Source organism: Lutjanus erythropterus, chromosome 5 (genome assembly GCF_056507025.1).
Source record: "Lutjanus erythropterus isolate fLutEry1 chromosome 5, fLutEry1.hap2, whole genome shotgun sequence".
NCBI classification, from domain to species: domain Eukaryota; kingdom Metazoa; phylum Chordata; class Actinopteri; order Lutjaniformes; family Lutjanidae; genus Lutjanus; species Lutjanus erythropterus.
The window spans coordinates 27,576,242-27,600,792 of record NC_139321.1 but is presented as its reverse complement, the minus strand read 5'-3'; the positions used below and the strand labels follow the sequence as shown (position 1 = coordinate 27,600,792).

Below are 24,551 nucleotides of genomic sequence, written 5' to 3'. Positions count from 1 at the left end.
GACCCCAACAGTGTCAGTTTTTGAGGAAAATGTTTCTGTCATATGAATAGTATTTTTCGGGCTGTGCTTGTGCTCCTAAAATAAAAATCCCTAAATTAAAGTTGGATTGCGTTTTAACTTCTAAATAAATCAGGCAACTGTGTGCATTGCCATAGCAGCTTTACTTTAAATGCAACACCATCAGAAAGTCTCCAACATACGCAAAACATTTTTGACATTTTATTTATTCACTTAATGTGCAGTTTTTAATAAGTTAAATAAATATAATGAACCAAATGTAATACGCAACATTGTCTGTAAAAAAAAAATCCTTAAGGCCAAATAATATTTCAAACACTTACATTTAGAAACAGGGCATGGAATGAAGTTCCAGACAAGAAACAGAATGTTTTTATTTATTTGTTAGTTTTTTAATCACTTTTTATTTTTCATAGGGCCCTAAGCAAAATTCTGCTAAGGGGCCCCGAACTAAATGTAGAGCCACGTAAGCCATCTGCTCACACAGGCACACTTGACACCACAGTGTTTCCACTACAATCCTCCCTCCTTTAAAACAGTTTGCTCCACCTGTTGGTCAAAGAATAAGTAGATCTGTATAAAACAGAATGAGATACAAAAAAAACAATATTTATTGTATAGAATATTTTTGTGTAGAACTTTCAGGTAAGTGAATATTGGCATTAAAATAAATCAGAAATTTTAGAATATATAAAATGTAGAAAATACTAAGACATAACACTGAGCTTTAGATCTGATGCCTTGTAATTCGTTAATTGATTTTAAATTCCATATTTAATCAATCATCAGTCACTGTCTATACTGTGTACAGAGAGGGCAGGGACTATTTGCATATTCATGAACCTTGAATACTCAGCGTTCCTCTTTCATTCATATAATCACCTTTTTAAAAGGCATTGCAATATTTGTGCATATTCAAAAACATGCTGATATGCAATGTTTAAAATAATGTTTGAAATTAGGTGTGTGTCTACCTCTGATCACAAATATGAGATTGTTGGAGACAAATTCGAGAAAGACAGACACTCAGTTGCTGCCTTCAGGAGTTTTATTACAGACTTCACAATCACAGGTTCACAATGCAACAAGCTCAAACTCTGCTTTGTCTTCAGAGGTTTTTATATCTCACCGAGTGGCCAAAACATTTCCAAAACTTGACAACAGCAGAACCATAAGTGTGTGTACATTTCTCTGAAGGACATCTTGGTATTCAGACTAAGGTTCAGAAATTTGTGTGTGGAACAATTATGCAATGACAATATAATTTTTAATACTTGAGACACATCCTGTCCTACACTTTCCCAGAATTAAGAGCTCTCTTGTTCTACTCCTATTTCTACCACAACAAGATTTTCTTTTGTGCACGTATCTCTACTCCAGTCCTGCAAACTATTGACTATTTGGTTCGTTTACAGCACAGAGCAGAAGAGGTTGTGTGTCACAAACTGCTGTAAAAACCCAACTGAGACACACATTCTGGATCTGCTGTTTACAAACTATGCTCCTAAAACCAGAAAAATGCCAGCATATCCCACAATATCCAACCAGAATGTGCTGTTTACATGACCTGCATCAAATTCAGAATATTGCTATATTCTGAATATTAGTGGGAAACTAGTGTGAGTGAAAAAAGCCGCTGATGTACATCATTTAAGGCAGTGGTCTTCAACTGTGGGTCAGTGACCCCCTAGGGCATCTTCAGTCACTGCAGGGAGCCTCAAAATTTTGTTTGATCTTTTCCCCCCCAAAATTGCCCACACCATCACCTAGTGTTGATTATAATTTCTTTTTCCATTAAAAAAATAAAAGAAAAGCTGCAAGCAGCATTGTAAAGGCTCTCGCACCCCCGTGGCCAATGGAGATTGCTGTAACCGTGACCATGTCACCATATACCAACTCGTCTACGAGCTGAATTTTCATGCACTTCAGACACTGCAGGAAAGAATTCTGTCACTGCCTTTTTCCACTATGTGGCGCTATAACTACGTCCTGAATGTCATGTAGTTGTTTTAAGGTGGGACTCTTGTCAAACATATGATGTTTGCTACACATTACATCACTTAATCCAAATTTATAGCACACCTTTTGAGAGGAGTATAAATGAATAGGAATGAATCGGGATTTTTGTTTTCAGAAGGAGAGAGAGAGGGAGGAGCGTAACTGCTCTTCATCTGACTTTTTCATGTGTGACATACAGTTGTATGACTGTAGGATCGCTGTCACACACGTTTTAATCAAAGCATAAAGGACACAGAACAGGAAACAGACAGCAGTTTGGCCTGTTAACCGGGGAAAATGTGTGCGCTGAAGTACTTTTCTGTTACTAAATGAATTTCATCAATATACACTTAACGATCAGCTGATGGATTTATTTGTAGTTTAGATTTTGAAATCGTGCCAGAATCACATCTTCTATCATAAAATCCTGTGTTTGGTTCGTTTGCTTTCACATCACAAACGAACCGCACCGAGCGAGACCCACCTTCTCGGTCCGGTTCTTTAATCCGCACCAGTTTTCACACCAGCCCAAGCGGACCGCACTAAACGGACCACGGTCCGTTTTAACCGGACCGCCAATTCAAAACACCTGTATCTCCTACAAATGCAATCACCTTCGTCCTGCCGATCAGACACAACACCTTGTTATTCCAGTCACCTGTGCATACCTATAGAAACACATTATACCTTCTCCTGTCCGTCTCAGTTCTCACGACTAAACGTCGTGACGTCCAGTGCAACCTCAAGACACGTATGTTCAGCTAATACGTCCGTTATTAATAATTATGACTCATCCTTTTCTCTTTCTTCCGTAGGAACCAAGGGGACCGATGCCGAGAAGCTCACCTTTCCCCCACTGACTCTCGACCCTTACCATCCTTCTTCCCATGACCCCTCTCATCCCTCACCCTTTCAAACTCTATCATCCCTCCACCCCTCCACCCCTCTCATCCTTCTCCCCCTCGACCCTTATCATCCCATCTTTCCTGATTCCCATTGCCATTCCAGATAAAAATACTTTCATGCTGAACTTATGGTGGTCTTGTTAGTGAAACAGGACATAAAACCTTAAGAGGTGCACATGAAGGCAGCATGAGTCACTTCGTCGGTTAATTCACGCGCTGCCGCTTCACTGTCCAACAGCTTTTGAATGTAATGTCGTGCTTCTGACAGATGGTGGCGCTCGAAGCTCTGCCTCACCATAGCCCTGTCTCCTTGTACCCATCGGTACCCAGTCTATGTCAGAAACCCCAAGTAACATTAGGGAAAGACATAAAACATATTATTTATTTAACCCACATGTGATGTAAAGCAGACAGTCTCTCAGAACTTGTCACTGCTCTTGGTGAAAAACCCTCGGGTGGTTACCATGGATACTAGTGGCCCTTTACAGATTTACCCTAACTTTCATCTCTCAGTTAAGGTGTGTATATATGTATTATTTATTTGTATCATTATAATTAGCATTTGCTCAATTCAGTATAATATTTAAATCAATTTAAATTCCGTGTTTCTATTTTGTGATTTGGAACGTTAACCGTTAAAGATACACCAGTTAGCTAATTGTTTTTAAAATGGCGGATGGTTTGTCTTTCGGTTAATATAATACGTGTGTTTTGAATTTTATTGACAGAGATATAAGTAACGTGAATATCGAATGACCATTCAACATTGATCTGTAAATTACGTCAAGTAACGAATGTGGCGGTTTAACGGTCACGTACCTCTGATGATAAGTAAGTAAGTATCGTTACAGTGCTCTGAAACAAATGCAAGTATGGTATTGAGTAAGTACTTGTTTTTGAGTACTTGTGTGACATGCGCACATACAGCTAGCAGCGGCAGCAGCAGCGACCCAGAGTCCGACACCGACACACGGTGAGGACAGACGCTGACAGACGAATCAACAGCCGCGGGGATGTAAATGAGACCGACTCGGTGTCAGCGGGGACGGACGGAGGTCTGTTGTCAGAGAATGCCACAGCAAGCCAACACGCCGTCTTCGTTAGCCTACGTTTGTGCACAGCCAGATCCCAGATATATAGCGAGTAACAGCGAGTCGTGATTATTGTTTTTCATTTATTTGGAAGAGGATCGTCAGCGTTTAAACATCCTCCAGCCAGCATGCCTCCTGCCCAGAGCCTCCAATCTTCCAGCGGACTGACTCTGTCTGAGACAAGCATGGGTAGGTGTGTGCAAGGTCAACGGCATATCTGCAGCAGGTTTTCTCTATTCAATAATGCACTCGTTTGCCATAATTCGGGAGGGGGTTTTATTTAAAAAAAAAAAAAAAATACACCAGCATAAATTAAGGTTAATATTATGACTATCATCATTTGTTAGTTTTGTCGGCCAAATACAGTAACGGTGTTTCTTGGTTTGCAAAGGCAGACAAAAACACTCGTTGCATCACCAGCCCGTGTTTTTTTCTGGTCCAGGCCGCAGCGCGTCACTGCAGGTGCGGCGACGTTGAGTAACCACAGCAGCCTAGATGTTCGGCTCTGATGGGGAGCTGACTGCCTGACACAGATTTAGGCAGGATGCTAGGTTGCTACAATTAAAGTTAAATGAATAAAATAGTCCATTCGTGTGAGGGAAAATCAGTGTAAAACATGTACATCTAAACAGATCAGAATATAGTGATAGTTTATGCATTGTTGTGCTCAGTTTAGCCAGTGTTGCGGTTTTGGCACAAATAGCAGGATCATCCATGTATGCTTTACACTTTTTAAAAGTGGTGGAATGTAACAAAGTACATTTACTAAAATACTGTTTTAAGTACAAATTTGAGATACATTTACTTCACTTTTTTAATGCAACTTTATAGTTCTACTATACTACATCTCATAGGCAAATAGTGTACTTTGTACTCCATTACATTTTTCTGACAGCTTTATAGTTATTAATCTGCCTATTATTTTCTCAATTAGATTAGGTTTTCTCATTCAGTTTATAATTTTATGTATGTAATATAAGTTTTTATTGGTTTGAAAGGCTCTGTTCATGGCATACATATATTTATTTTCTGGGCATACAAGAATACAAGGCACATCTTTTTTTATAATATGGAGGTGGACTTCAGTCCATAAAAAAAGGAACAAATAAGTCTGGAAGTCAAGTGCAGAAAACAAACTAACAAGCAAACACATGTCACACATATGTCCTCATACATCACTCTACCGGATCACATAATCACAGAGCAAGCAACTATGTGGGCCTATCTTCTGTTTTGATGTGAGTCCATAACTAGTCCCAAGGAGATACTCCTTTCTCCTGATCGCCATTTATTCTACTGAGCATACTTTCACAAGATGCTATTTCCACCATTGCATTAGCCCATTCTTTCATTTCTGGGGCCTTTGTTGTCTACCAGTGTCTTAGAATAACTCAACAGATGGTTATTAGACACACAATAATAACAGAAAATGCACACTTGGATACGTTTGGTATTTGCAGCCGGCCCTCCAGTAAACACAACATTGGACTTAAAAGCACTTCTGAGCCAAACCAAGAACTTAAAATATCTAACACTTAAATCCAGAGTGGTCTGACCAAACTACATTCCCACACACAATGCAGAAAAGTTCCTATTTCAGTTTTACATTTCCAAGAGCTATTGTTATTTAACAACTTCATTCTGTAGAGTTGCAATGGTGTCTGGTCATATCTATGCAGTACCTTATATTGTGTGAGCTTCATCTTTGCTTCTTTCACATATTTACCACATCCTGGCACGATTTTAGACCATCTGTCACCTTCAGTTTCTTCTCCAAGGTCCCTTTGCCAAATCAATTTCACATTAAGAGACACATTACACAAGAGGGAATTAGTTACTTTAGAAAATTGTGAAGCCTCGCGGTTTTCAGGTGGTAATTCCAGATAGTTTATGATAATGTTATCAGCTATATTGTAGGACTTTGACATAATACAACTTCTTATCCGTAAGTACTTCCAAAAATGTCCTTTTCCTATCAAATTAAATCACTCAACTAGATTACCGTATGACAGAAATAAACCATCCTCAAATAAATCACCAATGGAACATAAACCACAGGAATGCCACTGCTTCCAATACACAGTATTTTTTCCAGTGCATATTGCAGGGTTGTGCCACAATGAGGAGTATCTTTGTAAATTGGGTTTATATTGGGCTTTTAATATTACTTATTTGAGATAAAGCAACAATAGGATTTAATGGTGAGTACAGCTTGTATTCAGTGTCCATCCAGGCTGCTTTATCTCCTGCATCATCCCAGTATTTTTGCTATTTTAGCCATTTCAAAAGATAAGTGGTACAGTCTTAGGTCAGAAAGTCCCAGCTCTCCTTTCTCCTTGTGGGCACATGACTTACTCAGTTTGATCCTGGATCTATTTCCACTCCACAGAAAATGTTTTATTATGTCATCAAATTGTTTAAATATAATAGATTGTATTTTAATTGGGAGCAACATCATAATATAATTAAGTTGGGGAGCCACAATCATTTTATGATGCTAATTTTTCCCCATAATGTAAGTTTTATCTTGTCCCATTTTTCTAACTTTAGTTTGATCTTTTGTACTAATAGGTTAAAATTTTGCATCGCCATTTCACCTACATCCTGAGAGAGTTTAATGCTGTGGTATTTCATACCCTTGTGAACCCACTTAAAGTTGAATTTTTCCACCATATAAGGGAGACAAAATTTAGAAAGAGGCATTGCTTCAGATTTATTCCAATTTATAGTATAGCCCGATAATTTTGAAAATGATTGAATAGTGTCCATCAGATGTGGTAGGGATCCCAGAGGGTCAGATATCACTGCTAATATGTCATCTGCATAAAGTGAAAGCTTATGTTTTTTATCCCCTCCCTTGATTCCTCTGATGCCAGGGTGTGCCCTAATAGCAACTGCTAATATCTCTAAGAAAAGTGTAAACAATAATGGGCTTATAGTTTATAAAATGTTAAAAATGTATGAAAAATCCTCATTACAGTTTCCCAGAGCCAAGTGACGTCTTTAAATTGTACCTTTTGTCCAACCAACAGTGTAAAACCCAAATACTCTTTATTTACTATTATAAATAAAGAAAAGCTGCAGATCCTCAAATTTAAGAAGCTGGAACCATGACTGAAACAATTAATCACTGATCAAAATAGTTGGCAATTAATTTTATTTTGACAGACTAAATGATTAATTGACAAATTGTTGCATCTCTATTAGTCACTACTTACTTTTCAGATTGCAGTTGAGTCTCCACATTCGGTGATTTTGAATTTGAATTATATGATAAACTGAGAAGATTCTTCTTAAATAAACTGCTGAAAAACCCATTTGAATTAGCTGGACAATATATTGTCACAAAGCTGAAACTAGGTCTGTTTTTCTGAGCTTATGTGACTTTTTATAGATCCATGGCTCTCACAGGACAGCAACACTACAGACATGTGATGATCTCATAGAACACGATGCACTGCTGTAGATTAAATTACTCAGCAGTAGTCCAGCCATAAACATCTACATCTGTAAAATGAAGATACACATTAATGCAGCACTAATATTAATCCAAATACATAAGGAAAACATTGACAGGGACCAATCTACTGCAGAATGAGTATCTTTTACCAGTAAGTTCTGCTGATAATACTTATACACAATAACTCCAGTAAGGTTTTGATTGTAGGACTTTTACTTGTAATGCAGCATTTTCACATTGTAGTATTGCTACTTCTACTCAAGTAAAGGATGTGAATACATCTTCCACCACTGCTTCCTAATTCTTGTAAGACAATATTTGACAAAGAAAATCGGTCACTTATTAGAGCCTATTAGCCCTTATTAGAGGTGGTGTAATCATATTCAAGTGGTTATGTTACACAGATCATATGGAGTAATCTTCAAAGAGCTACTTTTGGAATATCATGTGAGTAATGTTGAACACAGGCAATCTTACTTCTGCATGAATTGTATGTACTCTAAGTTAAATTGCAGAACCTGTACTTAAATGTATCCTGTCTCAGGTAGAACTCCCACAGTTTTCAAAGGAATTCACAAACAGCTCCATAGCCATGCATGATTTTGAGTTACAAAACCCCTTTTCCACAAAAATCATTAAGGGTAGAGTCTGAGGACATTGATTAAGTCAAATGTATCAACATTTATGCTTAAAACTCGACCTTCAGGTAACATAAAGTTGCAACATTATTGTATTTCTTAGGGTGTTTAACCTCTACTGTGGTATCTGAGATTAAAACTGAAGGGATATGACTGTATAAACTAAGATATATATTATTAACTTCACTCATGAAAAACAGCCACATGTGTTGTTTCAATTAGCTGTAATTTATCATTTGAGACCAGGAAAAGAAAACAATCTACAATACAGAATTAAAACTGCACACAGTCCAAGATGTAGTCTCATCAGAATAACTCCCAGCACTGCAAAGTTGTGCATATATTTCTAGATCATTAATCTTGGAGGCTGTGTCCTTCATTATGCAGGCACCATGGTGACACATTTTGACTGAAGCCATATGCTCAGTACAGCAATGAGCACTGATGTAGTTCTTATTGATCTCTAGGCTGAAGCATGAGTGTTCAGCAACAGTGACGGATCTCTGTGGCTTTGTGTTTCCACAAATTGATAAAACAGAGCAGAGAGGTGACTTGGATGATCTATTGTTCTCTGACAAGCTTTGATGAGCTTTTTACCACAGAATAACTTAAAGAGAGTGGAGTAGATAACAACAAGAAGCAGCTGGACTTTGCTCTGTCATAGTTTGATTCACTATTTCAGCTACTGCTGAAACAAATGCATCAGCGAAAATAGTTAAGACTGCACTCCCTCCTGTCTCTCTCTTCAGTTTGTAAGCTCTAAAAAAGCTTCTGAATATTGTTAGAGATGATTCTCACTCAGCAGCTGTCCTCTTTGAAGAGATGCCCTCTGGGAGGAAGTCTGTTTTAAATCTTAGTGACTTAAAAGACATACATTCACTGCGGTTATTCATTTCTTGAAAGGCAAACCTTTAGTAGCACTTTAAGATATAATTTATGATTGTCTTTGTTGTTATTAATGTTTATTTTTTTTATATGTTTAGGTTATTGCTCTTATGTTAAAATTATGGTTTTATTATTAGTATGTTGGTTTAATGCTGGGTCTGTTATATTGCACTGTGAGCTCACCAGGGCAAGTTTTGAACAGTTTTGTTGCAATGGTAATAGTTAACTTCATGGGACAGTTTTCCCCAAAGTCAAAAATACATATTTTTCCTTTTACCTGTAGTTCTTTGTCCATCTAGATCGTTTTTGTTGGAGCTGCAGAGTTTTGGAGATATCAGCCGTAGAGATGTCTGCCTAATCTCAAACTAGATGGCACTTGGCTTTTTAACGAGCTCAGTGGTGTTAATGTTACAGCTCAGCTGAGGAGGACACAATTAATGTTTACATCCTGCGCTGTCAAGATCACAAGCTGCTCATCCATAACATGAACAGTGCGTGGTGATATGGTTGGTAGGTGTAGTTTGGTAGAGAGAAAACAACTCTTGCGTCAAACTGCTCACAATAAGGTCTGTGGATTATCTTGGGCAACTGGGTCAGTATTTCTGGAAAGAGACATTGCTGTTGAGTTTTTCAAAAAAAAAAATTTCACTTTGAGCACCACAAGCCGACTGCTATGTTCTTCCGTTATGTTTGAAAGAAGGCAGACATCTCTATGGCAGCACCAAAACAATGAAGATTGAAAAATAGCACTACAGGCCAGAGGAGAAATATGTATTTTTCATTTTGGGGTAAACTGTCCCTTTAATTTGTTCAATTTTAGTATTCAATTGGATGAAAGCTCTGCATTACAATTATGCAGTATGCAGTTATCCTTACTAAAGATAACACAGAGAATGCAGTGCCTATAAAAGTATTCACCCCTATTTAAGCCTTTCTTAGACAGGACAGTAGATAGAGAGCTGAGTGAATATGAGGGGAGAGTGAAAGAGAATAAAGGAGATGACATGTAACAAAGGTCCTTGGTCTTTGGAAGTGGCAGTGTTGGTATGATGATGATGCTATAATGTGTCAAAGCCAGAGGCCACCAGGACACGCCTTAAAGAAATTTTATGACACAACTTGAATAGAAAAATCTTCATAGTTAGAATTCTTATGCGCTTTTAAGTTCAAAAACAAACATTTTAATTGGAGGTGGCTGCAAACTGTCGGATCAAACAGATCTTTGGAGTATGTCTGGAAGTTTTCCCACCTATAAAGTAATTAAGATTAGAAGTCAAAACTCTGTGTTTTGTTTTATTTTGTTTACTGCTGGCATTTGTTTACAAGCCAGTTTTTTCCATGATGAGAAACATACAAAGTTATTTTTCAAGCTAATTAGTGTTATAGGTTCTGTGTTGATGGAAAATGAGCCTCTTGGTGACTCTCAGGGTCCTGAGTGTTTCTCTGGATGCATTTTAAATGTTGATTCCTTTGCATATTTTCCTTAAAAATACATATACACTTGTTGTAGGACACTTGTGCATCTTCAAGGCCTCATGTCAAGGCAGAGGCAGAGAAACTCCATTCCAGTCAGAAGTCTCCTTAACTAGTTTCCATTACATCATTTCACATCACTTTCCTGATTACGCCAGCAGTAATGTCCCTTCATTTGTTGCTTTGTAGGCTCCTTTAAGAGGAGGAAAAGGAAATCCATAATCGTGACGGCGATGCTGCTCATTGTATCTGTGCTCATCCTCATCTTTGGCCTGGCAGCGACGACCAGGACGCAGAACATCACAGTGGGTGGCTATTACCCAGGAGTCATTGTGAGTGCACATTCACACCTGAGGGCACAACACAGCCGTACCATTCACTGTCAGAGTTCATAAGGAGTGAGGTGTGAGTGAGTTTTCTTGCAACGAGCTCTTCCCGCTCCTGGACCCTGTGAACATAATTACTGAAGGTCTCTGAGGGGTGAATTTTCCCCACATTCATTATTCAGCATCACTGTCATTAGAGGCTGAGTGAGGTAAAGTGTATCAGCCCATAAATGTGTTTTCTAAACAGAACTCAGCTTTCAGCTTTCTTCTTACGCAGAGAGCTACCAGGAAAGCAGCCAATGTGTGTCAGTTAAATTTCAAAAGGGATTCTTCAACATTTAACCTCAAACCTCATGGTTTAAATCATTAACATGTAATCAGTTTTACTTTTGAAATGTAATAGTTTACAGATTACAAGTTGCCCTGATAAAAATGATAATGTATGAAACTATTTCAATTCATCAAATGTAGCTTGTTATATCTGATTACTTTTTGATTGCTTTTAGAATGTTTCAAACTGGGCAATAACACTGAAAAGTCCTAAAAACATTCATTTAAATAAGGGGATGTAAACCTCACAACTTTATTTTATGTGACTGATTGCAGTTACATTAACTTTCCTGTAGATGTTTCTTCAGGTTTGACACTGAACCTTTTAAACAAACAATTTAATTGTTGAATTTACAGGACTGAAAGGTGTTCTTGTCCAACGACAAGGCCACCATCCTTGACACAGCTGACTGGTCACAGGATAGTAGACTCAGGTTGCCTTGAGCAATTTGCAGTGATTTGATTGGCAGATGAGAGGCGGTGAGAATTATAACAGGAGAACCAATCAAAAACAGCACTTAAATTTGAGTGCATACTGCCCAATGAATGGAGCCAATCTAGACATAGAGAGTGCTCCTTGTAAGCCATCCTACCCTTAATGATGATGCACTCAAATTTGTCCCAGTGGCTTTGCTGAGTCTCATTGTCCGGAAATATGCCAGAAGATCCTGTACATTGAAAATAGAATGAATGTTATATTCTACATATAAGATTGTCACCGATGACAATGTATTCAGATGTAACCCCTTTGTAGACACAATATTTTGATTAGTAGTATTGTAATTACACATTTTTTCCTAGTATCTGTAACAGATTCAAATTACATTTACAGTATTTTGTAATTTAATTACGTGTAACTAGTTTGCCTTGGCTGGCTTTCCCAAGTGAAACTTTCATGCAACTAGTTGCAGGTTGCAAATTGCATGAAACATAATTTCCATGCAACTTGACAGTTAGAAGAAACAATTAAAGTCTTATGCAACATGATTGTGTAGTTTATTTCACGAAAATTAGCAGCTAGATTGATAATTTTTTCTCTATCTTATTGGGTTTTTTTGTTGATTATATCAAGTGGGAGTGTCTTTGTAAGTATATTTGCATTTTTGTATGTCATTTTGTATAATTTTCTCACTGAAGTTGAAATCAAATCTCTTAAAATGGGTTGGAATGATCCCACATCATAGTTTGATGTCATCACACCTTGTCAGTGTGCTGATTTTGTCTGTTGCGTGAAACTAGTTTCACAAAGTTGTGAGTTTTGCAATTGTTGTGGCTGAGCTTCAGACAAGTTTCAAGTGTGTTGCAGGGGTTTTACACCATGCCGCTCAATTGCTATTCTATTCTGCTATTCTTGCTTCTATTCAGTTTCACCTGGTAAAGTTATGTGAAATGTTTCACTGTGTAAAACCAGCCTAAGTAGTTTCTCCTCAACCCTATATATAATGGAGAGTTACATAGAAGAAATCAACACTGAAGTACAAAATAGGATTTAGAGACACTTTTATCACACAAATCCTTAAATTAGAGTAATTTAATGGTTCTCAAAATGATGACCTGGGGAACCACTGGAGTAAATTAGTCTCCAATGTATTATTCTTATCTATAAAAGCAAAGAGTTTATAATATAGTAAACATGCTGAAATGCCTCTCCAGAGCATTAGAAACACTTAACACTCGATTTATCCCACTGCACAATGAAATAAAAGCTTCATAGTCAAATTAGATAAGTGCCCTAACAGCTATTTTCTCTCTTTTCAGCTGGGCTTTGGCTCTTTTCTGGGAATTATCGGTGCTCATTTAATAGAGAACAAGAGGCAGATGGTAAGAGGATTTATATTACCTTTGTGCATTGAGATCACTTTGACTGCTTGATGTTTCCTTGTCTCTACAGTCATAGGGCACTGTCATTAAACAGTGTATCAGTCCCAATTACCTTGCGACAGCTTGATTATGCCGTTAATGTGACAATAGACACAGCAGACCTAACCCTGACTGCTAACTCCACTTGGCCTTAGGAGGTTCGTGTATCAGAGCAGAGTATCCTGGGTTTCAGGAGAGATGCTGCCAGAAATAGACATAGGGTGTAAGTGGAGGAGGACAGAATGTGGGGAAGGAAACTGCAGATGAGAGGAGCAGGTGGGACGTGCTGGGTAGTGACTGTCAGGGCTAACATGAAGAATGAGTTTGTACCGTGACACCCTTTCCCATAATGCAGCAGAGTTTGGATGCCTGGAGTACCGTTCAGTGTGTGTGCCATGACTAACAGATATATGGCATGTTACAACACAGTGCCTCTGATTTGTTGTTTGCCATAAAATGTCAGTATGCATAAAATGTGTTGATATTATTTATGGTTTGGGTAATCAAATTGAATGGTTAGAATGATTAGAATGATTAGCTGGTCAGTCGGAAATTAATTGGATCTACTTGATCAGATCTATTAATCATTTAATTAGGGTTGCAAATAATTATTATTTTCATTTTATTATTTAATCAATTAAACGATTAGTTGTTTGATCCATAAAATGTCAGAAAAATGGTGAAAATGTCTTCCAAAGCCCGAAGCGACATCCTCAAATGTCTTGTTTTATCCACAATCCAAAGATACTCAGTTTACTGTCGAAGAGAAGAAAAATCAGAAAATATTCACATTTGAGAAGCTTAAATATGAGAATTTAGACACTTTTATCAAAAATGATTTCAGTGTTTAATCGATTATCAAAATAGTTGGCAATTAATTTAATAGTAAATTAATTGTTGCATCTCTACATTTAATATGTTTTGTAAGCAAAAATGTCATGAATTCTGTGTTTCCAGCCTCTCTAATGTGAATATTTACAGCTTTTGTTTGTCTTATATGTTATACGTTGACAAAACAATCTCTAAATCAGAAACTGTCATGGACATTTAGCACTATTTTATTGGTTTAATTTAATAATATAATCAGCACATAAAGGAATTCTCAAAATTATTTTTAGTTGCAACCAAAATTGTAAGTGGGAGGAATAATTTTCTGTATTTTCATACTTGTAAAAGGGTGAAAATAAGTGCATCAAAACTGATAGGAAATGTTACTGTGATTCAACCAATAATCCTGTTGTCAGAAATCAACAGCAAACTGTAGAGGGAGCACTTCCATTTCCACCTGACAGCTGAAAATTAAGGATTATGATGAGGTGTGAGCTGTGAATAAAGTTAAAGTGCACATAGATGAAGAAATATTACTGATATATGTACTTGCTATATGTCATTGCTGAATGACACATAAAATGTGGATTTTTTTTATGCCACATATGAGTGTGGTGGTCATATATTATTTTCCAAAAACCTAAAGCCTAGACATTAAAAATACAAAAAACATCTGCATTACATCAGATATTAATAGATAAATGTTTAATGGTCAAAATTTAACATTGGAAAACATATCAGATAATCTTTTATTGATTGACAGTGGTCAATCAATAAAAGATCAGTGGCAGACAGTGGTCAATCACCAACCCCACAACTGCATTTAGACTTTGACTTCAACATTGCAAAATCTGGATTCTTGCATGGAATTGCTTCATTGCTGTGACATTAACTTTTTCCAGAGTCCACTTTAAACCAGTGAGAAGAGAACAGATAAAGAAACACAAACACAGACAAAATCAAACTGAGCTTTGCTTGGCAGAAAATAGGGTGTTGATGGTAAAACACATCATTACCTTGAAAAATATTGACAATTGAAATTTGAAGATGGAAAAGGTGTACGAACCCTGAAGGAATAAAACACAGGAAAAAAAAACTGTTTTATTTTGTAAAAGCCTAACCAGGGACAAGGACTGCAAATTAGCTCTGGCTAGAAGTCCTTCATACATTGCATCAGTTGCATTTTTGTTTACTTGTAAGTATGTCTACATGTATCCTCCCTGTCAAATAAATAAATAAAACAAAAGAAAATAAATTTCTAGAGGCTTTAAGGACAATCAGTTATCAACATGTCGGTAAAATTCCTTTGTTTTCAATCTTATGCTGCTGAATATGATTGTCACTGACTTACTCCTCTCAGTGCTTAAGGCTGCCATATCTGTTTCCGGATGTGATTGTTAGCATCATAGAAAATCTTAGCACTGACATAAATTCCTATTACTTCTAGCTGTTGAATGTGTTGCGTCACTTGCACTGCCTCCCTCCTGTGAGCCGAGGAGCTGCAGACAGGGTGGGGTGATGTGTAATTGAATACATGCTGCCTTCCATTGAGGAGCCAAAGGAGGAGAGTTCGGCAAATGGAGGGAATTAAGGTTTGCAGCAGTGCCTATAAAGAGCTGGGCACTGTGCCAGCCACAAACACCACTCGAGCTAGGTGACAACACAGCACTCTGTCACTGTCATCCTTTATCCGGCCCACAGCCCCCTCCACCCTCATCACATTCAGAGTTAATCATGCTCAGAGGGAAGCACGTGCTGGATGATACACATTAGTGTTGAGAATGTAACCCAATACAAAAGTTTCTGTTGAGAGGAAGCAATTAAAAATCGAAATAGTGCATGTTTATGTTGAGGTTTTAGAGAGTTATCATAGCGTGATGAAGAGTAATGAAGCTGAGGCTCCCCTGTTTTCTTTCACAGTTAGTGGCATCCATCGTCTTCATCAGTTTTGGAGTGGTCGCTGCCTTCTGCTGCGCTATTGTTGATGGAGTTTTTGCTGCAAGGCACATCGTAAGTAACCCTGAAGCGTCCACTCATTTAACTAAACTAATACATTATGAATATGGATAACACTTATGTTTTGACTTATAACAAGCTTATTAATCAATGCCATCCCCATTAAAGCTTAATACACTCTGTCTGCATTAGACATATATTAAAACGTATGCCCTTCTGCAAGGGCATTGCTTCACAGATAGCAGACTGTAGATACTGCTGCACCCTCCTCAGTGAGATAAATATATTTTGTGGTAGTAAGAGATTATTCTCCATTACACAAAGCACATAAAACAATAAATAACCACTAATGCACTCTTAAAACAATTATGCTACAATAAGTTATGGCTAACTGAAAGTGGAGATGAGCCCCATTAGCAGGTTTTCGTTTGCTGTGATGGTGTCAGTAAAATGGAAAGAGGGAAAATCTTTTGTTTACTAAACTGCAGAGATGTGCGCTGTTGAATAGGGAGAGAATTAGGAGAAGCATTATGATGCAGTGACAGACTGAAGAGATTAGCTGATGCTGTCAGATGGTGGGCTATGCATTGCCATTTTTCTGACTATTTGTTATGTTCATGTAAACTTTTGTTGCTTGTAAATATTTCAGAATTTTACTTCCCAAACTAAATCACATTTTTGTACATCAGCAGTAATAGGATGCACAATAATGTCATCACGTCATTGGTACAGCCAGTAAAGGCTTTACATGTGCACAATAGCTTAAGTTTTGCTTCTAGGAGTCTTTCTCACATTAAAACAGCGAAAGACGTAGTTTGATGGCATTGTTAAGTAGCGCTGGATGGGAGCTGTTATCTTCACTGTTAAACAATCACCATAGCTGATGAAAATCAGTCTGACATGACTCAGACAGAATTCACGTTCATGGTCGAGGTAATATTAAAGTTTTATTCACGTTACATTTAGTCAAGTTCGCCAACTTGCTTCCTCACACTGATGTATCTGATCTAGCCAGTGTTTTTCCTTGAAGTTATAGCAACTAGCTACCACTGACAAGCAGGAAATGCGCCATTACCTTGAATAAAAAGCAGATTTCTCTGGATTTGGACATTGTTGGAAACTTTTGGGATAATGTAAGTACACAACTCAACAAAATATGCAATATGGAGTTAACTGCCCATCTTAAGAGCTGCCATCCTGATGACTACAATGAATTTATGAAAAACAAAGAGAAATAGACACCAGTGACAAAAATCTGGCTGCAGTAGTTTTCTTGTACTTGGATTAAGGATGTTGACAGTTATCCGTTAATCGATTTGTGCATTTTAATGCCTTTTTTCCTCATTTTGCGTAGTTCAATGACAAAAAAGATTAGGTCCAGTACTAGCCTAAACTTAAAAATCATTTCCTTGTAATATTAAACTGGATGATTCTCTGTCTGTTTCCCTCTCTCTCAAACCCATGTTGTAGCTGTATGAATGCCGTCACACACAGTTTGCTCTGTCTGCACAGCTGATTGGTGCTGAAAGTTCACCAAAACAGGTTAAATCATGACACTGAGAACTCCGTTCTTTTTCTACACAGTGCAGCCAAACACAAGGCTAAAAAATACAGTACAGACCTACAGATGCAGACTACCATCCTGTTAAAATTCACTTCAGTTACGATATGAAGGGAAAAAGAGGCAGCAAAGGCAAGATACAGACTTTATGTCTTTAATGAAGGCTTACTTGTTTAGCTGCTATTCAACAATAAAGACTGCATCTGGAACAACTTTTGCGTTTACTTAAGTTAAATCTTACCAGCAAAATGAAAATTCAGTCTTTATGCACTCATCCTCTTGCTGATTGAAGGTCGAGTTTAGTTTTTTTAGTCCACAAAACTCTTCTGGAGTTACAGGAAAAGTACATTGCAGAATCTCCCAAACAGTGTAAGTGAATAGTGACCAGTTTTCAAATGGAAATAAAACAGCCAGAAAAAAGCCTTGACATGCTGTTCACTTGCACACCGTCACACCACACACACCCAGTTCAGATGGTGCACATGTACATGAATGTGGCTTCAAGCTAAGGAGCTACTGTGAAGATTTAGGCTAAAAACATGGTGTAAATGATGTCTTTCAAGTCAACTTGGCATGGACTGAAAAACTAAACACGACATTGAATTGGCATTAGGGTGAGCAGGCAGGTTTTGGGTGAACTATCCCTTTAAAGAAGTCTTTATGTCGCCTTGCGCACAGCTGCTGCAGCATGTGTGTGAGTCTGAGAGAGAGAGAGAGAGACAGACATTAAAGGATAGCGCTTCGAAATGCAGTGCCAGAGCCCATCGTGGTAAGGTATTGCTGGAGTACATCACCTCATGCATTCCATGGTATTTTGAATTTTTTTTTAACCAGTTAATTGTTGGTTAATGGGTGTCAGCTACCACAAACAAAGTTAACTGAAACTGACATCCCTAAATTGGATATCAGCAAAAGTCCAATATCATGCATCCCTTTAATGTGGCGCTTCACAATTATGTACGTAACAACCACAGTGAAGATTTTTTTATAGTGAATTGATCGTCATTACGTACAATACTGGTGATTTGCAACTAAAATGCTTGCACCCAATCAAGGTGTGAAAAATTGATAAACGTAATCAGTAACCAAAGTTGTCAGACACATCTAGTACAGTAGACAGTACAAGACGGTAGTGGAGTAAAAGTATTAAGTTGCATAAAATGGAAATACTCTAATGAAGTACAACCACACCAAGGTTCAGTGCTTGAGTAAATGTGCTTAGTAACACCAGATTAAACAAGGATTATTGTTCATTTTGATAATAAGTTATATAATTCATGTTCCCAGAAGAGCTGTCAAGTCTGATTGAGGTTGTGAGCTCAGTTAAGAGTGAAACAAAAAAGCTTCTTACTCTGTAACATGCAGCCTATAAGAACAAGCAAATACAGACAAGTTGGATATTTTCTAACTTTATTTTATGACACAATAACCTGTAACAACTCAAATGATCTGATATCTGTCAGTTTTTCATCAGACAAGTAAATATAAAATAATGTCAAAGCCCCCTTATTTTCTTCTTTCTTCTCTGTGTATAGTTACCTACTGTTTGACTGCTGTCAGTTTGTCCTGTCAATTAGTTGGTGGTAATTCATTGCTGTCATTAATCATGCAGCACCAATCAAGTATCAGTTCTTGCCTCTTTTTCTTTGTTTCTTCCCATTCAGTGTACGTTTGTAAGTGGACCAGTGATGAATGTTGTTTATTGTTCTACAGGACCTCAGGCCTTTGTACGCTGGTCGCTGCGATTATCACTCCAGTGAGACTGCATCTGACCGCGATGTAAGAAACACACATTTCACCTATAATACAATTAATTCATCCTCTCTTTGTGTATTTGATCTGTCTGTCAGTACAACCTGTTCGTTGTTTAGCACTGAAGTTGTAAAAGGGACAGAGTTAAGAGCAGGAAGTCAACCCAAAGTGAAGAGACTATAAAAAATTTTTTGCCCTTCAGGTGCCCTGTCAGACATCATCCCGCACATCCTGTAACCTGCGTGTGAAGAGCAACACCTGCTACTGTTGCGACCTCTACAACTGCGGGAAGTGAGTACGCTGAGTGTGGGAGCACCTGACAAACCTCTGATTCAGTGGCTACTTGCTTTGCTGTGCTGCTGTGATTGTTTGGATTGTTGATGTGTACCGTTGTGGCATTTTTGTGGGAGATTTTTTTGCACTGCAACTGCTGCGTTGATTGTATTAGAACAAGAATGTTTCTTTTCTTTTAACCTTTGTTTCAGAGAACATCCTCTTATGGGACTTCAGAATAAAGATGTTTTGAAAAAGTTTAGGAAATCATCCATGATTTGGAAGTAGGTTCCTTTTTTTCTAAAACCATATTGGCCATTAATGATCAATTCATGACATTTTTACTTTTTTTTTTTTGATAAGTGATGATTGAATCTAAATATGACAAGTTTTCATGATTTAACTCATCATACAACTGTACTTTTAGGGTGCCATTTTGTCTGCATGCCCTTTTTGTGTCTGACCAAATACCATCCATGTATCTGTGTCTCTATCATATTTAAAACAAAACCATCTGAACGTATTTACCTCTAGAAATCAAAACCTGTTTTATGTCTTTCATTGTGTCCTGACTACAAACACACAGAGCCTGCTGGCGAGCATTTTAAAAAACTTTATTAGTGATTTTTGTGGCTTGACTGTAGGCTGTCTCCCTCTCTGTCCCACCCACTGGGCTAGCCGTGTAGAGGTGATTGGAGGCTACCATGAATACACAGATGTGAAGAGCTGCCAGGATGTGGTGCACCTCTATCACCTGTTATGGTCCGCTACCATCCTCAACATCGTGGCCCTCTTTCTGGGCATCATTACTGCTGCAGTGCTGGGAGGCTTCAAAGACATGGTACGGCTAGTTAATGCTTCACCAACAAAGAAGAGAAAGGACATAAAGGGATATAGATTATTTGAAGTGGGGTTGTATGAGGTACGTATCGATTGTCAGTGTATTACCTACAGTGGATGCCAGTCAGCACGCTGCCAGTTTGGAGAAGCAGAGAGGAGTACCAGCACAGATGTTAAGCACTTAAAAAAAGGTCCACTGAAAAAAAATCAATATCAGTTTAAGTGTACACTATATTTAGAATATTTTCACTGCCATCAGACAGCCTTCTCTGGTGGAAAACTGCCATAATATGAGCCAAATATTGCTTTCTCCAAACCAAAAAAGCTCCACTGGCGAAGTCAGCAATTTAACCTCGCAGTACACAGGAGCTGCTGGTCTATCGCTGCCTCAATGTGTTGGTTTGTTTGTGTCATTGTGTGATTTTGGTGAATCCAAACTAACCATTTAAAACACCGAAGTCACACAATATTACAAACTAACTAACAGATCGAGGCAGCGGTAGACCAGCAACTCCCATGTTCTGTCAGCTAAAATGACTGATTTCACCAGGGGTTTTTGGTTGGTTTAGATTTAGCGTATATATAATGGAAGTTTCCTGTCAGAAACAAAGCAGCAAAGCAGTGAAAACATTCCAAATTAGTTGCTGACTCTGTCCACAGCAGTTCATTGCTTAGCTTCCATGCTGATTCCCCTCTCTGCTGCTCCAAACTATAGGTTATAATCTGACTATTGATAAGTACCCCGTGCAACCTGACATCAAGCAACCCGAAATATCCCTTTAATTCCTTCTGAATGTATTGAAATAAGTCTTAAACCACTGTATATGACCTTTAAATGTGAATCTGTATGTATGAGCTGAACTAAAGGTTTTGTTTTGCAATTCTCTGATAGAAACTGATCAGTATTCTTCATCATGTCCTTGTCAGACTCCCTCTGCTGCCTCAGAGAGCACATCTGAACCAGAAGCCATCACAGCTCCAGTTCCCTCAGAACCTCCTCCACCCACCACTTCCCTCAACTCATATTACAACACTGCCCCCTGCCTGCCGCCTTACACTGCCTACGACCTGCAGGTACAGAGCCACTAAAAAACCACAAACAGTCTGAGAATACTCTCAGAGAACTCCTAACTTAGCATAAACATTTCTAGCAAGAAACTTTAATTCAACATTTCAACGTGGACCCTATTCTCCCATGTTTATTTTGTCAATGTGACTAATTGGGACAACAATTTTTGAAACTGATCCAGTACTGGGGAATATTTTCACATCTACCTCAGTAAATTCAGGGATTATTTCAGCCAAACCAGAGTTGGTTATTGTCGGAGCAGTGGAAATGGGAACCAAGATGTTTCTGGTGAGTTTTATTTTGAAAATACAATTAAGCTGCTAAAATGAAAATTACAGCAAAGGGAGTCTGGTTAGTTTGACAAGAGAATTAAACAGCATTTCCTGTCTCTGTAGTGATCATTTCCATAATGTTGTCAGACGTTTAGAATAATCTGAGCCTGTCTGGTGTCAGTGGCAAGAACAGCACTTTTAGTAGACTTACTGTAACAGTGCACACTTGTGTTTGGCTGCACTGTGTAGAAAAAGAATATAGTTCACGGCTTCATGATAATTTTTGAGTTCAGGACCTAATCTAATTTGTTGCTGAGCTCTGGAAATTGAGGAAAAAAGGCATTCAAATTGCAAATCTAGGGTTCCTTTTTTTGACACTAGCACAGTTTGGCTGTATGAAAATTTACCAGCATGTGTAACCGGTAAGAAATATTCTCGGTGGTTTAACCAACTGATGATTAACTGTTATTAGCCCTAACTTAGACACAAAAATATGATAAAATAGGTAATAGGTTGACAAATAGTTGAGTTACCCTTTAATACGTAGTGTAATTATGAATAGTCTCTGTTGAATTAATTGTAAGCCAGAGTTTAAAAGTAGCCCAGAAAATGTTAGAAACACAGGCCTACATGTGCAGTAGCCAAATGCTGATAGTTGATCATTTTATTTGCTTATGTTTATTCACTGTACTGGTCATTTTAGTACCTAATATATTGGATATAACCAGGGGAAGCCCACTGTGTTCATGAATGTCCTTTTGTGAGCCTATGAAGTGTGGACATCCAGTGGAAATTAAATGAACTGCGTCACAATATGAGACTGTGACAGTTACTGTTGCATTTTATACACTCACAGTTGTTCAGCGTTTGGAGAAAATTTCTTCTGCCTTTGTCTTTGTTTCATTTTCTCCTCTGCTTAAGAAACTCTTAAAGCCTCTTAAAATCCCTCCTCTGTACTTCTAACAGTTTTTCATCTCAGGAGCTCCCTTAAGGCCTAAGATGCTTTGTCATTAACTTTTGTTGTTACCAGGATCTACGCTTAACTGTAAATTCTAAGGAAAAAAACAACATACTTCTAAGAATTTTCTTAAAGTTTTGTCACTAGGAGCAACTCTACTAAGAAGCGTTATGAATATGATTCTGAAGTTCTGCATGAAATCCATACTGTAATAATTTGGTAAAAACAATTATTGATAGATTAGTGGCAGTTATTTGAGTAGTGGAATCTAGTTCATCTAGTTTCCACAGAAAAATATTCTACTTAGGGTTGTGAAATCAACAGAGAAATCTGTTTGTCTGTCTGGTCTGACATCTCCTTGAGTTTGAGATTTTGACATCTGTCTCTTATTAGACAAGCATAACAGATAAAGACTCTTTGATTCCTTCTGCCATCTCTCTAAACTATGTGAGGACATGACATGAGCACATGAACCAATTTGAGACTTAAATTAATAAAGACTAATAAAGATTTTTTTTTAACCATTATTCACCTTGTTTTTATGTTTGTATTTTTCTGCCCTGTGGAGGACACTTAAAGCCATTTATTGAATATTCAGTAGAAGTCAGGAGTTACTCTGAAACTGTAAAAACAACTTTCTGAGAAATGTTTTGTCTTTCTTGCAGGGCTCCTATGTGTTCCCTGACTCCTCAGGCCTGTCGGATGACTCCCAATCTGGAGCCAGCCACCTATGGCCCACAATGATCCCCCCACGCTACTCTCCTCCTCACAACCATCCTGATGAGAAGCCCCCACCGTACAGCCCATAACATGGCTTTGAGCACAGAAGGCACCTGACATGTTAGCAGGTGTTGTTAGATGCTGATTGAGTGGTTTGAATGCACAATTCCCGTGGGTTCGTCCTCACAAATGTCGAAAACTTTCATGAAGGAAAGGTGGTGAGGAGGTGGTTCACATAGAGAGAGCACGCTAACTTTGAGTTCAGCCCAACACAAAACACAGGAGTGAGTGTTTGTCTCCCCCGGGCACCACTCGCACTCACACCTGCACTGTGTGCATATACACATGAAAAGAGACCACCTGTTCAAAGCCAGGACTGTTTACACGTCAATCTGCCTTAATGCAAATGGACTTCCAGTGCAGCAGCACACTGTCACCTGGACTTCTCCTGTACAAGGTCAAAAACTCTCCTCCAGCTCATGCTTTATGTTCACCTCTCTTTAGTACACATTGTAAACGCTTCCTGCCTCCAGTGGTACAGCTGATAATGATCACAGCGCAGCTACAGGCCTTGTGTGAATTTAAAAGGATGGTTGGTGTTTTTTGAAATGAGGTTGTATGAGGTATTTGTTAATCAGTGTATTACCTACAGTAGATGGCAGTCGGGACGCCCCCGAGTGAAGGAAGCTACGCAGTGTACTGCAGTGGTCAGGGTCTGCAGCAAAACGTATTTTAGCCACTTAATATTTTAGCCACTTTACTGTGACATTAGACAGGCAGGATTATATGAGTGAAATATCTTTCTCTCCAAACCAACCAAAGGGAGAAAATCAGTCATTTTACTGATCTACTGCTGCCTCAATCTGTTAGTTTGTGTATAGAGTTACAGCTAACAGTTTAATCTATAAAATGTAAAAAAAAAAAAAAAAAAAGTTTAAAATTATCATCACAATGTCTCAGAGCCCAGTGACATCTTCATATGGCTTCTTTTGTCCAACCAACAGTCCAAAACCCAAATATTCTTCATGTGCTGTCAAATGACAAAGAAAAGCAGAAAATCCTCACATTTAAGAAGCTGGAACCAGCAATTGTTCGACATTTTTGCTTGAAAAATGACTAAAATGATTATCAGTGATTGAAATAGTTGGTAACTAATTTTCTTTGAAACAATTAATGGCTTTCTGATGATTTGAATTATCAATTTGAATTTTAATTAGAATTAAAACCATGTTTGATTACTGTGCTTTGAAAAACTAACAGTAAATACTGTCCAGTTTCAATTAGAGTTAGCAACAATCTCCATCAGTAAAAACACTTACATCATAAAGAATATGATGC

The 24,551-nt window shown here is 38.0% G+C and overlaps 1 protein-coding gene across 3 annotated transcripts; it reads left to right on the top strand.

Annotated features, from left to right (window-relative positions):
- The first annotated feature begins 3,774 nt into the window (after window positions 1–3,774).
- tmem255a (transmembrane protein 255A) lies at window positions 3,775–24,104 on the top strand. Of its 3 annotated transcripts, none has more exons than XM_084718441.1 (10): window positions 3,775–4,205; window positions 10,658–10,800; window positions 12,883–12,945; window positions 15,733–15,822; window positions 19,043–19,108; window positions 19,284–19,372; window positions 19,567–19,638; window positions 20,033–20,195; window positions 21,122–21,268; window positions 23,159–24,104. In XM_084718441.1, exons 2-10 carry the CDS (start codon window positions 10,702–10,704, stop codon window positions 23,300–23,302), a joined length of 933 nt encoding a protein of 310 aa, XP_084574567.1. In that variant the 5' UTR covers window positions 3,775–4,205; window positions 10,658–10,701; the 3' UTR covers window positions 23,303–24,104. The 3 variants fall into 3 exon arrangements, with proteins under 3 accessions (XP_084574567.1, XP_084574565.1, XP_084574566.1); XM_084718439.1 differs by having other exon boundaries at window positions 3,776–4,201; XM_084718440.1 differs by lacking the exon at window positions 19,567–19,638 and having other exon boundaries at window positions 3,776–4,201.
- The last annotated feature ends 447 nt before the right edge of the window (window positions 24,105–24,551 follow it).

Coding starts and splice junctions, on each gene's coding strand:
- tmem255a (XM_084718439.1), top strand. CDS start 4,141: ATGCCTCCTGCCCAGAGCCTCCAATCTTCCAGCGGACTGACTCTGTCT. Junction 4,202..10,657: donor TCTGTCTGAGACAAGCATGG/GTAGGTGTGTGC, acceptor GTTGCTTTGTAG/GCTCCTTTAAGAGGAGGAAA. Junction 10,801..12,882: donor GCTATTACCCAGGAGTCATT/GTGAGTGCACAT, acceptor CTCTCTTTTCAG/CTGGGCTTTGGCTCTTTTCT.